This window comes from Myxine glutinosa, chromosome 1, assembly GCF_964187855.1.
Source record: "Myxine glutinosa chromosome 1, kmMyxGlut1.1, whole genome shotgun sequence".
NCBI lineage: Eukaryota > Metazoa > Chordata > Myxini > Myxiniformes > Myxinidae > Myxine > Myxine glutinosa.
In genome coordinates, this window is record NC_136261.1 from 94,871,987 (window position 1) to 94,888,211 (window position 16,225).

The window sequence follows — 16,225 nt, forward strand, 5'->3', positions numbered from 1 at the left end:
TCATCACCTACCCCGACAAACATATGTATGGGACAAGGACGTTACGTATGTGACATCGCATGCAAAGTGTATGGATGAAATTCCTTTCAAATGGGTAGTCATTGGCCAGCAGGTTGTCTCTTGTTCTAAGCACAAATCCTCCCTGAGATTCATTGTCTAGACATTACCTAACATGTAAAAAAAAAAAATACTGCATCATTCCATTTTTAAAAGGGGAGAACAAAAGCGGTGGAAAGTTTGAAAAAATATTCAAGAGATTACACTGTAGAAAGTTCTGTGTGATTTCTGTTTTCTCATCATTCATTCATTTTTATGCATCACAAGGCTGTGGGGCAGCATCATTGGCTGAGTGCAGGGCTGTGGCGCTGCTGCAATGCCCTCTGCTTGGTTGAGCAGGAATTTGGAATTTGTTCATGATGATGGTGATAGCTCACCTACTCTTCGCGAAGGATACCATGGGATCATTACCATCCACCAATTAATGCCGGTAGATGAGACGCCTGTTTGGCGTCCTTCCGAGGGACAGCACACACATTGATGAACCACCCTGCCTGCTTGGACAAACGTCTCCCACACCAGGATGAGAGATTATAACGAGGTTGTGTTTCAAACCCAGACTAGACAGTTTTGAGGCGAGTGTGCATACCTCTAGGCCATTCTGTCAGCCCTTTTGTCTTCTCAGACTGTTCTTTACTGCTTGGTGGCTTAAAATATGGCTTCACAATTAATTGACATTTCCATGAATAAACATTACACGTAGATGAGATTTTACACAGGACACACCCGGGAATCTCTATGTAAATATCAGTATTCATTCCATGTTATTTGTGGCCTTATGGGCACCTGTACCAATACAATGCCCATTTAATTTAACTTGTTGCATGTTGCTGATACACCTTATTGTATCTGTTGGGTTCAATATGAAAATTATTTTTCAGCCCTTCTTAATTATGCATTGAAAAGCAAAATGGTTACATAATGTATTTTATCACATGAAACCAAGGGGGCCAAATGTCCCACACATAACACGTCCTTCAAATATAACACTTATTAAAATTAATTAACACATTAAATAATTAACACTTATTGAAAACGGTGTAATTTTTTTTCAACAACATTTTGCAAAAAGAAACTCAACTGTTCAACCTTTCTTCACCCGAGATATCAAGTTGTACAATAAAAAGACTTTCAGAGGATTTTGAACTTTAAACATTTTGTTGAAAAATCTGCATTTTTGTGGTCCCATACATAACAGCGTACATTTTATCTTATTGACTAATTATCTCAAGGTCAAATGTCATTATTTTTACTCATAGTATTCTTCTTACAGATACCAAACATGAAGACGAAAAAAAACATTGAAATCAAAGTCCTTTTCGATCAATTTTGAGATGGTGAAAGTCTCTGAATGTCCCATACATAAAGAGTGTGATATATTGGACTTGCCCTTCAACAGCAAAACACATCATATTGAAGGACCACAACGAACATAATATGATTAACAAATGTCATTTAATACCAATTATTTGCACAAGAATAGGCTTCTCCACAAGAATATCCAAGAAACGACTTCCCTTTGGAAGTACCAATGATATCAAAAATAATTAGAGTTGCACATAACAAAAGGATATCCATCAAAGGATTAAAGATTATTCCCGAGTGGCCCAATAGGAAAACTACTTTTGAGCAAATTAACCAATGCTTTACGTACGTTTTAGACCAGAACGATATATTCAAGATAAAAATGTAAACCATACAGTGAGACTTCCTGTTCTTAAACAATATTTGAGCCAAAGACTTAACATTCAGGAACATCATGACAGCACGCCCATGCATGGCAACAAACAAAAAGATGAATTCAGGTATCTTTAAAGGGAAAGTAAACTCAAATTAAAAAAAACTGAGAATTACTAGATCTGACCACTGTTGAATATTTTGAGAATTTGAAAAAGAAAATGCAACAGCAATCAGTAAGTGCAACCTCGATGAATTTCTGAGTCATTTATGTGGAGGTAGCGATGTCTTGTCGTTGAGTCAACGATTGCCTATGAAAAGCATGCGACATTTCATAACCGAGCTCAGAAGTTACTCAAATATTCACTCAGTTGCACTTGCTGCGAAAGGTGGGTTTTTAAGCTGGTTGAGATTTTACTTCTAGATGAAAAGCATTGTAAGAGTTTATGAATTTTTTTTTTATACAAAGATGTGAGGTTAAAAATTCAACAACCATTGGAGATACCCGTAGTAAGTCTCGGATTTTGATACTTGAAATGGCGAAAAAAGGTCCTGCAAAATATAGTAAAATATAGTTAGAAAAGTTCAAATGCATAACATGGCATAAAGATTGCACTCATGCCAGTGCTGACAATGCTTCCGAGTTAAAAACCAGGCAACGGATAACTGTCGGATTGAGGTTGAAACTCAATTTGCTGGTGTTACATTCTAGAAACAGTGTGGTGTTATTGTATTTTCATTTTCAAAACTGCAGTGCTATGGAGGCTAACCGAATAGGTTAGGTAACCTATAGGCTAACCCCCGCTCTAGCAGGGAAAATGGCCTTAAAATGCCTGTTGTTGTTGTTGTTGTTGTTGTGCTATGGAGGAAATAGGGAACCCAGCAAAAATTGTTTGAACAACTTACTGGATCATCCATATAGCAAATGAACCTCCAAATCTAAATTTCAAAAAAACGTTTTACACCTTTAGCATACATATATCATCGATTATGAATATGATTGTGTATGCCCAGGCAATTAACATACTTGTCTGAACTGTTTGCACCACCCTTATTTGAATACCAGGTGCAGGATACAGTGAGTTAGGTTGAGTGTTTATGAAAACTTCATTTCAGACTCTTGATGTCAATTCACAACTACTGTATTCTGGGTAGCAATATATGATCCAGGTGCACGATACAAGGCACAAGTGCTGGAACCTATGTGCAGGATATTCAGTGCTGGATGCTGGGTATGAGATGTCCACTGCTAAGCTTTGGCTTTTTGACTTCTGCGTATAGGAACTTTGGATCGCAAGACTGAATCGACGGATACATTTCGGTCAAAACGAGAAAGCATGGACTGAATATGAAGACGATCCACTCCATGGCTGTTCCTTCTGCAGATAATGGACCAGACAGTCAGTGTACAGAGAGAAGTAGAGACAGAGTTGGTGAAAGAAACATAATGATTCTTTGCATGCACAATTATAGGCCTGAAATATCCAGTTAAACCAGTGAATGCTAAAGATGGTTATGATCATCTAAGTAACTCAGCATTCTCTAGTAAAGACATGTTGCCTTTTTCCCCTCATTTCACTTTTCCAAAACATTTAAGTATCCAAGTATGCACTTGTTCTGACAAATAAACAAGAAAATAATCAGATATTTAAAAGTTCAGGTCGAAAGATAAACAAAAGGCAATACCTTTCCAGCTCTTCTGTATTTGTCTTCCACCATGTGTCAGGTTCAACAAATTGGATGTGATAGTCAAGATCAAGAGCCTAGACAAAATAAATAAACAAATAACCAGTATATATCTAAGCATTCATCGGTAAATTATTTAAACAAATCAAATTTGGTTTGAAATTAAACAGAAGTACAGTTACAACTAGAACGCCACTCAGTAGAGCGCATACTCCCGCCGTGGGTGGCCGCTGCTGAGCCCTATCTTCCAATGGTAAAAAAATCCTTCAAAAAATTCCTGGATCCGGAATAATATCCTGAGCTTCACCAAAAGCTAATCAATTCTTCCTTATCCCAAGGGCAACCATCCCACCAACTTTCATCCAAATCCGTTCAGAACTTTTCCAGATATCTTGTTCACAAACACACGAACACATGAACATACGAACACACATACGCACACACACACACACATACGGACGAACACGATTGAATGCATTACTCCCTGGCGGGAGTAATAATACTTGTTCTTACATTCACTTTGTCAGATTTTGAGCAACACTACCTCTTCATTAATCCCTGGTGTTGGGCTAGCGGCTAGGGTGCCGGCTTAGGATCCTAGGATCCTGGGTTCGAATCCCGGTCAATCGCTGAATTAACGCCAGGGGGGTTGACTCAGCCTGTCATCCTTCCGAGGTCGGCAAATTGAGTACCAGTTCACTGGTAATTCCCTGCTTGTCGTTAAAGGCGGCAAAAAGGGCTGGCGTCAGGAAGGGCATCCGGCCGTAAAACATTGCTTCAAAAATGGGACCGAAAAACAACAACCACAGTTCCCGAAAAAGGCCAACCCCCGCTTGCGGGGAAAAATGGCCTCTAAAGGTGTTTTTTTTTACCTCTTCATAACCAATTTTCGTGCCGACCCCAAGTTGATTGAGGGCATTAGGTCAATAATATTGTAGGGACTAAAGTCACACATAGACTGGAACAGGTCGGTAAGGCACATTACTCCCTCCCTGAAGGTCACGATTGAGCCAGCTAGGTTTTTAACGAAAATATATGAGGGTGTGTTGAAAGGTAATGCCTCATATTATTTTACTCTAAAACAGGTATAAATATATTCGAATGAAACAAAAAGATATACTAAACGTTATTCTACCATGGTGCATATTATATTCTACCATGGTGCAATCATTATTCTACCATGGTGCATATTTATTTATCAACATAATCACCAACTATGGTCCACATATTCCTGCTAAAGTTCAAGTAGTTTTGTGACACCTTCACGATAGAACTGAGCGTCCATGACATGACATGACACTCAAATATACTCTCAGGTACTCCGAGTATTCTCGTTGTGCAATTTTGGCTCATTCAGCCAATGGGATCATTACTGAGACTTGTGTAATCCCATGTAAAATAAAACTCTTTCACTTCAACTTGCTTCGATGAAGGGTCAACCTATCTATCAGAATGACACTCATGATAAAGTTTCATTATAGAATGGAGGATTATCCATCAACTGGTGTTTTATCATAATGGATATTATAATTCACGGTCCGGTGTATGCGTGTGTGTGTGTTTGTTTGTCGTGCTACTCTTGCAGTTCTGGGCCAATTACATTCTGACTTGCTTCATAGGATCAGCATGACCACAGTTATTGTATAGGGGTGTTTTTATCTTTGCCTGTCGTTTTGGGGAGGAGGGCGAGGTGGGGGGGGGGGGGGGGGGGAAGGGTCGCAAATTCGCTATTTCATGCAGCGCCGCTCTAGGTGGGAGAGGTTATTACAGGCTCCTCACCATTTGTTTTGCAATAACATTAATATTATGCTATTATCATTACTGTTGTTATTACTTTTGATATTATAAGCGCCCTTGATAAAAACGCCAGATTGAGCTATCTATACACCTTAACACGGATTTCGCCCTTAGGAAGAAAACCCCATTGAGAGGGGGGCAAAATTAAGTCGCTAATACATCCAAAAATGTGACACTTAGTACTCTGGTCAAGTTTGCTTGAGATTGGATAAGTAACGACTGAATGTGTCGCAGTCAGACACACCACATTACATATTTTAGTATGATAAATAAAGTAGCCCAACTGAGCTTGCCAAACTGAGCTTGCCACATTTATCGGCCAGGCAGCTCTCATTGGGTGGATGAAGCACATATGGCTCATCGCCATAACGCCATATGCTTGAGGCACTGGATCGGAAGTTGCATGATCTGATGCAGGAGGATTTGCCATTCAAAAGCAAGGTCATTTTACTTGGCGGTGACTTCCGCCAAGTCCTGCAGTAGTAAAGCGCGGTTCATGGGCGTAAATAATGGACGCATGCATTTACCGCTCTGCTCTATGGCAGCACTTCAACATTTATGAGCTACGCAAAATTATGTGAGTATGGCGCGGCGGCACTGACGAGCATGGCAAGAAATATGTCAAATGCCTTCTACAACTGGGTAATGGTGAACTAACAAATGCTTCCAAGAAACACTGCAATTGGCCAGTTGTAATACATCACTGATGGCATATGCATAAAGAGATATTACTTTGCAAGCAATTCTGCAACAGGCAGACAAATTTCTGTTGTTTTTTGGAAAGACATTATTTTGAACACATTCTGTCTGCCATGTGAGATTGTTTCACTGCCAATGCAATGCTTTTCATTTTTGATTTGCGATTTAGCTTGCCCGATCAGCGCCCTCACACACTCACTGTGAGGAAATTAAATTTCCAATATATCCAATGCACTACAATTCCTATGTTCCCATACAAGTACAATAATTATCATGATCATAATCATAAAATTACATGCAGAAAAATTAATTGTAAACAAATACTGGAGACGTAACTTCAAATAAATTATTTTGGCCCACTGCATGGATAAAATGGGATTCATCAAACCTGGGAAACATAAGGCTTCATCTCCCAAGCTTGGGTGTTGGTGTTATCGATGATAACAGGTGAACGTCCGCATGCCATTGCTCGCTCAGCTGCAACAGAAACATCATTCAATGACAGTTCCTCTCCTTCACCCACTGTATTCGCATCAAACATAAAATTGTAGCATAAAGCAACTGAGAAACAGGTTTGGACGAAAGTGACAAAACAAAGGTGAGAGTGACGCAATGCAACATTAACTGAATACGAAGAAAAGTGAGTGAAAAGGGAAATGTTTTTATTTTTTATTTTATATACACAGTCGGACCACAACATTCACGGTCCCAGCATTCGCAGACCCCACATATCCGCGGGTTCATAACATGTGACCTGCTTCGACATTCACCCTTCGTGTATTCACGGATTAAATTTTTTATTATTATTCTTTTTTTACACATAAGGACTGACTGGTCTCCTACAACCAACGCCACTGATATTAATTCAGCCTGCGAATTCTTCCACACAAACCTGCCCTCTCTTATGCACACATTCATCCATCTCATCTTCAATTATCTTATCCATCTTCATGCTCTTGGTACTCAGAATCGTGTGGTGAGGTAGTTGCTTTAAAACAACTATCATTCTCCTCATTGAAGGCAAATCCAACTGAAGACAACCTCAGATCATTCCACAAAGCTTGTAACAAGTGTATCTACTCTCTGGATAGCCAGAAAATCAACTGTCCAATCGCAAGCATGAGCTTTCAAACTTGTCCCCCTCCTCTAAAACTTGGTGGCGCCTTGTCAAACCTTGCACCCTCTGCCCTCTCCGTGCTTTGTCCCCCTCAGGTATCCCACCCCACTCCGCCATTCCAACATTGCCCCCACATTCATGGATTTGATATTCGCCACATTTTCCAGGAACGTATCCCCCGCAAATGTCGGGGTCCGACTGTACATGGTTGAGGGTGGTGGAAGAGCTAGAGCAGAATGGAATGGAACAAAATGGAAAGGGAGGAACACCAACAGCAGAGTATAAGTAAGGGTGAGAGCAAGATCAAGGGGAGGGAGAGAAGGGCAAACTGCACACAATCTGAATGAAACCGTGTGTGCCCTGCAGAAATCTGGGAGGGTCACAGCCACGAGAGGGCAGAGGGTACAAGACCGAAAAGGAGGCATAGCAGTAGAAGACAGAGAGGCCACCAACCTGCCTGCGAAGCAAAAGTAACAGGCCTATATACTCAGCTTAATCATGGGAGATCCCATAGATTTTGGGGGCCTTGCTTTCCACATCAAGAAGGGCAAGGTGTGAGGCAGGGGCACCAGCACAAAGGGGAGAATCATATTCCATCAAGCTGTGAAGGAAGGTCTTGTCGGTTGTCAAAAGTTCAGATTGGCCAAGGAAAGACTTTGCATGACAAACGATGCCCAGTCGGCTGGCTTTGGAGGCCACGTGGGGAAACAGAGAGGGGGTGGTACACTGGGGAAGCAGAGAGGGAGTGGTAGCTGAGGAAGCAGAGAGGGGCTGTGACGCTTGGGAAGCAGAGAGGAGCCGGCTGCTGCTGGCGGGGGGGGGGGGGGGGGGGTTGGGGGGGTGGCAGAGAGGGGCTGGAACACTAGGGGGGTAGAAAGGGGCCGTAACACTGGTGAGGTAGAGAGCAGCTGGGGAGGTAAAGAAGGACCGGGACACTGGGGAAGCAGATGGAGTACGTAGTGATGGGGGAATCAGAGAGGATATGTGATGATGCGGAAGCAGAAGGGATAGGCGATGCTGGGGAATCAGACAGGGACCGCAATGCTGGGAAAGCAGAGAGGGGCTAGGAAGTTGAGGAAGTAGGGAAGGGCTGGGACACATGGGCTAGACGGGAGGGCCTGGGACGCAGGGGACGAAGGGAGAAGCTGGGATGCAGGGGAAGAAGGGAGCGGCCAGGACGCAGAGGGAAGAAGATATGGGCCCAGAAACCAGGGGAAGAAGAGAGGGGCCGGAACACAAGGGAAGCAGAGAAGAACAGGGTTAAACGATGCAAAGGGGTTGAGGGACATGAAGGGAGCAAGGTGGGGAGTGAGGGAAGCAAAGAGGGGAAGAGGCACAGTGTGGAGGGACACAGCACTGTGCAACCCCAAGCATGTGTAGGGGAACCCAGGTGTGATTATGACATGGGGGAAGGTACTGACGTGAGGGAGTTTGTCACCGTAGTCCCACACACATCTGCTTCCCCAAAAGGGGTTGGATTCAAGGATTGCAAAGGCAGAGAGATGAAAACAGACATCAGAATTGTGATGGCGTTGATGATTATAAAGGCATAACGCAACCTTCACATACACGGATTATTCTTACGAGTCCTTACGGATCGCCAACTCGTAGTCAATCACAAGCATCCGTAAATAACTCGCTGGTATCCGTAGATAACTCGTCACAACTCGCAACAACTTTTGACATGTCAAAAATCATCTTCCGTTATTTACGGATGCTTGCGATTGACTACGAGTTGGCAATCCGTAAGGACTCGTAAGAATAATCCGTGTATGTGAAGGCACCCTAAAGAAAGACAGCACTATATGCACACGATGGTGGATGGGGCATGAGCTGGCAGTTAATCAGGGTATGGAGGACAAAGAAAAGGGAGAAGACAAAGCAGCAGAATGGAAGAAAGGTGTTTGACAGCAAGTATGGACAAAGATTAAAATTTTAAAATTGTCATTAAAAAGGGTTTAAATTTATGGAGTGAGAAGGGAGGAGGAAGAAAAATGAAGGGGAAGAAAAGTTTGTAACTGAATTAATTAAGAAATCAGTTGAGAATGAATGATGATGAATGACGTTTAATTGTTGTAATTTGAGGTTGTTTTGAAAAGGAATAAAGGGAAAAACAGAATTGTTTTTGAGGCAGGCTACATAGGAACGGGTTCGGCGAGAAGAATAATTAGCAAGATGGGGGTAAGGAAGCAGGGCCCATCAAACACATGGTTAACAGAAAGCGAGATAGACAAACAAAAGTTAAAGTCAAGAAGGTTTTTGGCATTTTTTCTTATTAAACAGAAGGTAAAAGGGCGGAATTGAAGCGAGGGTGATGAATAATGGGACAGAGGGGATGAAGACATGGCGGGAAGACATGGGAAACAGTTGGGAAATAAAGAAAGTGAATACAGTGTATACAACACTAACAGCAGGATACAGGGTGAGTCATAAGTCTCAGGACATTGTTTTAGCTGCTAAAACAAGATTTGTTTATACTGTACCATGTATTTAATTATACAGTTTTCTTTTTTAAAAGATAATACAAATACTACATTAAACCAAGATGGCAGACACCGGTCCATTTACAGTGGAAGAGAGGATCCGATGGTAGTAGTGGTGTGGTAACACGAGAGGAAAACACAGACAAGATGATGATAACAGATGCAAGACGACTTTGAGGAGCGTTTTGGAAAACCAGCACTGTAAAAATCAAATCTTCGTCATTGGGGGAAAAAAGGCATTTCAGACTGGTAGTGCACTCGACAGCAAGCACAACGAATGATCAAAACTCGTGATTTGGGAATTTAAAACATTAAAACATCCGTCTGCAGTTCTCTGAAAAAAATCATTACGGAAACGTTCTGCAGAGTTGGGCATTTCATATTCACCGTTACATCACAGAATGAAAGGAGATTGTGACATGAAACCACATAAACCAACTGTCATTTGTGAATAGTCAGATGCAGATCAGGGGAACAGGTTGACAGCTTGTGACAATGGTGGATGTTATACGGATGCACTTGATGTCTAAGGAGGTACTGTAATTGTTGTATTACTGTAATGTGTTATTATTACTCCTGTTATTCCTGTAATATGTTACGGTATTACTCCTGGGGCTTATGGCTCACCCCGGTAGTTGGTGTAACCAAATCTTGTTTAAGCAGCTAAAACCGTGTCCTGGGACTTATGACTCACCCTGTCGATGAGAAATAAATAGAATCAAAGTGAGAAACACAGAAAGTTTCATTATGGTAAGAGAGTTTACAGCTTGCATCAAGTAATAGCTTCCCTTGTGCTATAATACTGTCGCGCAACCGCCGAAATTAATATCTGGCGGTCGCGGATGCCGATCACGAAGGCTTTAAATCCGAGGCGGAAACTCAATGGCGGATTCCAAAATCTAAAACACCTAAGTGCGCGGAATGGAGGGAAGCGGCGAAAGTCCCCGCAGCCTTAACTATCAAATCAATCAGGAAACTGCGTTCAGATATTATGTACAAAAAGTAATATAAGGGTTTATTCAATGAAAGCAAAGACAGGAAAAAGCATGCGCCGGTAATAAAATTTCCGACTTCGGGATCCCGCACACCAGATATCAAACACTAGACGAGGGAGATGAATTAAAGAAAAGAACACGTTCGTCATGTAAAATGTACGCGGCGTGCGGCCTTATCTGTCTCGTCGTTGGCTTTGGCCGCCGTCCAACTCGCGGCTCCTTTCGTCCCGCGGCACGCCTCGCTCCAAGTTCCAAAGCACCGAGCACCGAGCACCAAGCACCGATCACCACGAGGTCGACCCTCGTACATGGTCGACAAGCCAACTCGGATCACCGGGACGACTGCCAGGAATCCAACTGGTGCGCAACTGCTCACTCGTGCGTAACTCACTCAGGATCCAACTCACAACGAACTCAACCAGCCAGCCAGGCCTCTCTCAACTCGACTGCGAACCAACTGGCGTTAGGCGCTCGTTCATCAACTCTCGAACTGCGCACAAATTCAACTCTGTGCATGAACACACTACACTCTGCGCAACTCCACACGCCGAGTCTCAACTCACTCGCACCGGGACTCCAACTGAACGACTCTCTCTCTCTCTCTCTGCTGCCCAAAATCAACTCTCAATCAGATCTGAACTGCTCGAAAAGGCGTTCGGCCCCCGTTAATATCTCCGGCCGATGACGTCAGCTTTGGCGCACTGTCCTGCCAATCAGAGCCTCCACCGACTCGCCGGCTCGTCCAGGGGCACGCCCCCTGCGTCACTCCAACTCTCGTCCCTGCTCCTTGTGTTGTAGCATGTGCTATGCGAGGTGGACAGGCCTCGCGGAGGTGTAAATGGTGGCGGCTGTGTGGCAGTGTTCTAGCCCGATTTCTTCCTAAGTCATGTCAGGGGGGAAGGGTGTCATTAATGTTGTACTAAAGGTCCTAACTAGTGTCCATGTGGTCTGCAGTGCCAAAAGGGACAAAAGTTTGACTACCAGATGAGACATACAAGGGCTCTACTCATTAACCCCTACACTACCTATCACCCGAATCTCCTGGTAGATCCACAGTGATACATCTTAGCCGACAAAACGTCTACACATGACTTATTACAGGAAGTGTTCCTTGCCGCGACACACGAAGCATGGTACCTACTCAGATCTACTCTGCTCTACATATATCACTACCCAAATTCGTAACAATACTTTAGTAACCATACCCTTGTCCTGGTTCCAGAAATGGGCTTCTGAAAGACGCATCTTATCGTAGCAATATTTTCCCTCAGCAGAACGGAAGAAATCATCCGTGCTGCAAATGATTCCATTGGGGCCTCGCTCACTTAACCAGCTGCATCAGAACACATGGTCAGCAAATAATATGGAGAAGACATGTACATATTATATACACAATATTGTGGGTAGTGAACCAACATACGCACATTCTCTGCCACTTGTTTTACATCCCTTTCTGTTATAACCAATCCCTCTCACCCACCTCATGCATGCCTAACATGCAAATGGCATCTAAGAGCATATAGGACAATCAATGTGTAAACATAATTATAAGCTGTTGTTCACCAATCTAAATTATTCAAAATGACAGGTAGTTATCATTTAGTGCACATTTAAAATGTTTTTTTTTACCTCCGCCACCAAAGGTGGATGGAGGGTATGTTTTCACCCCTGTCTGTCTGTTTGTCTGTCCGTTTGTGAACAAGATATCTCAAAAGGTTGCGGACGGATTCGGACGAAATTTGGCAGAGAGGTAGCGTATGTGACAAGGACTAAATGATTAGATTTTGGTGAAGATCCGGATCCAGATACTATAATTTATTAAGTGCTTCTTCACCATTGGGAGCTAGGGCCAAAAAAAAATACATAGCAGGATATCTCAAAAAGTTTTGAACGGATTTGGACGAAACTTGGTGGACCAGTTGGGTGTCTGACAGGACAAATATATTCGATTTTGGTGAAGATCTGAATGTGTACTTGGATATGAGAATGTTTTTTTTTGCCATTTGGATATGAGATATGAGAATCCAGATCCGGCCTGTTAGTGGGATACAAAACGTAAACTGTTCACCAGGCAGAGGTACGCTCTCTACTGAGTGCCGTTCTAATTTATAGATGCATCAATGTCTTAACGTAATTAATAACTAGAGAGAGGTCGATGGTGCAGCATCGCAAATCTCCATGCTTCCCACCTAAAGCAAAGTTGAAAGATGGCAAAACGTTCTACCGGGAATTACCCAATATCAAATTTTGAGTCTCAAATTCACCCCCCCACCCCCACGTTTTGACCCGTGACCTTAATTCCCCAATTCCGAGGGTCAAATCCAAAAAAATGTTACATATTTCATGCATCCCCAATTTTGACTGCATACACAAAGTTAAATTTAAAATGTTTTAAATGGAACCTGTAATTACATATTTTGGTATTTGACCTTTTGACCCCACCCCAGGAATGGGGCCAAAAATGATACTGCTCTTGCACCTTCTCACCATGTGGTGATCATAACTACCAAGTTTGGTGAATTTGTGCACAATGGTTTCGGAGAAGATAGCGGCGGACAGAGAGAGCCGATTACAATATCCCCCCGTTTTTTTTTCTCAAAAAGCATGGAATTTTTTTTCCCTGTTTCGTGGAAATTCTGGTTCATATATTCACAAGATATAAAGAGATTAATGACTCATCCTCTGACAAATCCCCATGTATAACAAAAGGTTGTTACCTCACCTGGCCAAAGTGGATTTCCCCGAGCCAGGAAGACCACGAATCAGATACAATTCTTTTACTGGCCAATCCGAATAGCTTTGTTTATCTTTCAAAGGGCTGTGCAATCCTTTTGAATCCTGACTTACGTCTCCTCCATGGCAATCACCCACAACACTGTGGAATCCTTTGCCCCATCCACAGTGCGACTGTTGTCGAAATACACTTTCCAGGTGCCCGTATCCTTCTGCACAGGCAGCTTGAGGATGTGAAAATCTTTGAAAGTTTTCAGGATGTCCACTTGGCCCAAAACAAAAGTCACGATACAAGGTGTTCCCATGTTCAGCACCTGAAAATGCAGGAGCCAAATGGTCTAGATGACCCCCGAAGCGAGAAAATCTCCACCGACCATATGGGTCCAGCAAATGCCCCCTGCCTTTTGTGGCAAATTGGTATCCAAGGTTTTTTTTGGTCCATTCATTGCCACTGTTCAGCCATCGCCATGGTGCCTGCTGCTCAGACATTGCACTGGCCTCTGTCTGAACCAATCTTAGACCAATTCCTTCCTGTGCTTTTGTTTCATCAACCTTGCTCACTTGCTCAAGTTCTCGGTAGAATCTTGACATTTCATCATCTAAGGTGTTGTGCGAGCATTTAAAGGGTTTTACATCTTCTGGATCCTTGGTATGCCTGCAAATCATTGGTTTCTTCGCTGCAGGTTCATCATTGCTCCTTTTTAAAGTCTCGGCACCGTCGGAAGCAGCTTCGCAAGATCCGTGTTTCTTCGAACAACTTGATATCGAATTTTCAGGCAATTTCATGCCATCGATTTCAATTTGAACGTCCAGCGATTCACTTGCAAGCAGGTCCTTTGAGTCGGGACTTTTTTCATTGTCTTCAGTCTTGCAGCTTACATCTGCAGCACACTTTTCATTTCGTTCGGTTAAACTTTCCAGCTTTCCAAATGTCCCTTCTGAAAATTCTGTCATTGTTCTTACTTTTAGCGTTAAGGAAGTTCGTATAACGATTACAACGGCCAGTGGAGCGATAAATATAATCCTTGGTTCGAATATATCGCTATAACTACACAAAACACTTATAGAAGGTACTATTTATATTTATGTCTACACTGTAACTTACTGTACGACATCCTCGCAACTTCCATGGTACCGAGATAAGACGAAGAGGAAACTACTATTGAACGGCCTTTGCCTTTAGTACTAGTAGCTTCAACGACGAGAAAAGGTCCTGTGTAGCCTAATAATTGCTAAAATCTGTAGAAAAGCCAAAGGTACCAACTAAGACCCAAGTCGTTTTGAAACAATTTAAATTGGAAAATAACTGTTTCGGATCATTCATTCGTAACTCACCTTTTCCTACTCTATATTAGTTAAACAAGACATATGGGCTATGGCCTACTACCAGTCGCCAAAATTACTTCCGCATTCGATATGTGTTGTTGTTGTTGTTTAATGACACGGAATATATTTCGCACTCAGTTTGTTGTTGTTGTTGTTTAATGACATATATATTCCGCAGTCCGCACTCAGTTTGCTGTGTTGTTTAATGATACAGAAATATTACGCACTCTGTTTGTTGTTGTTGAATGATACAGAATTTTCCGCACTTTGTTGTTGTTGTTGTTTAATGATACAGGGTGAGGGAGAGAGTGAGAACTGAGAGGGAGAGAGTTAGAGGGAGAGAGTGAGAGTGAGAGCGACAATGGCATAATACCTCTAAGTACCTGTCTAAAATAACAGTTTGAACCTGTCTACCGTTTATGCTGCCACTACCTTTCCAGGACGAGCATTCCCTGCACTAACTACTTGAGAGTGAAAGACCCTTGCTTTAAGTTTAATACCATCCGAACTCTCCTCTTCGATCGTCACTCTCAACCTCAAGCTGCGACCCCTGATCCTATCGCTGTCTATTCTGATGGAAAAAAAAAAAAAATCTTCACCACTTATTCTGTATGTAGATTGTCGTACCATTCATTTAAGTTTAAACATCTCAATCAAATCCCCTCGCAATCGCCTCCTTTGTAACGTAGAAATTATCATCACCTGGAATGCGTCGAATTAAAGACGCTCGATCGACAAAGAATTATCCTGATATTTCAAAAGTAATGTTTGTTACACAGGATTGTAACACGTCTATCATAAAAAGTAGGCCTACAATCACCTGCACACGTACTCTGGAGATTGCACGTGAAAAGGGGTTCTCAAATTTCAACCTGTGAGTAGGTCCCTGATGGTGTTGTGCGTATATGTATGTTTGTTATATACGTTGTATGTATGTTGCATATATGGTATGTACGTGCGTATGTATGTTTTATATGTATGTAATATATATCCTATATGTTGTGTATGTTGTATGTATGTAATGTGTGCATATTGTGTATGTTGTATGTATGTTGTGTACGGTACGGTGTATTTATGTACCGTATGTAATGTATGCATGTTGTGTATGTAGTATGTTGTGTATGTATGTAGTATGTTGTGTATGTGTGTATGTAATGTTATGTAACGGTATGTACCTATGCATGCATGTATGTAAGCATGTAATGTTATGTATGTATGTATGTATGTAATGTTATGACTTATGTATGTTCTTTGTATGTAATATATGTATGTAATGTATGTATATATGTATGTTGTATATATATTGTATGTATGTATGTATACTATGTATGTTATGCATGTTGTATATAATTATGGTATCTATGTATGTATGTGTATGTTATGTATCTATGTTATGTTATGTATATATGTATGTTGAATATAATGTATGTATGTCATGTATGGATGGTTCGGAGCCAATTTTGAATTTCGGGGGAAAAAAATTCGGCAGCTAGGCCTATTATTTATTCTTACACACTTTTAAATTTAAAAACACCATCCATCTCCACTAATCCACTAGCAATATACAACTTTGCATTATTTAATTTTATTCATTTTACTATTTCCACAACTGACATACCACCTGGAATTATTAATATTATATATTGAAGCGCGAT

General features: G+C 41.8%; 1 protein-coding gene across 5 annotated transcripts; it reads right to left on the reverse strand.

The window, feature by feature from the left end:
* Positions 1–1,493: 1,493 nt before the first annotated feature.
* Positions 1,494–14,693, reverse strand: LOC137426562 (uncharacterized). Of its 5 annotated transcripts, XM_078774878.1 has the most exons (7): positions 14,580–14,664; positions 14,350–14,483; positions 13,234–14,135; positions 11,717–11,844; positions 6,305–6,393; positions 3,421–3,497; positions 1,494–3,113 (listed from the first exon to the last, which is right to left on the reverse strand). In XM_078774878.1, the coding sequence occupies exons 3-7, from the start codon at positions 14,028–14,030 to the stop codon at positions 2,984–2,986; spliced, it is 1,221 nt and encodes a 406-aa protein (XP_078631004.1). In that variant the 5' UTR covers positions 14,031–14,135; positions 14,350–14,483; positions 14,580–14,664; the 3' UTR covers positions 1,494–2,983. The 5 variants fall into 5 exon arrangements, with proteins under 5 accessions (XP_078631004.1, XP_078631005.1, XP_067971300.2 ...); XM_078774879.1 differs by lacking the exon at positions 14,350–14,483 and having other exon boundaries at positions 13,234–14,125; XM_068115199.2 differs by lacking the exon at positions 14,350–14,483.
* Between the last annotated feature and the right edge of the window lie 1,532 nt (positions 14,694–16,225).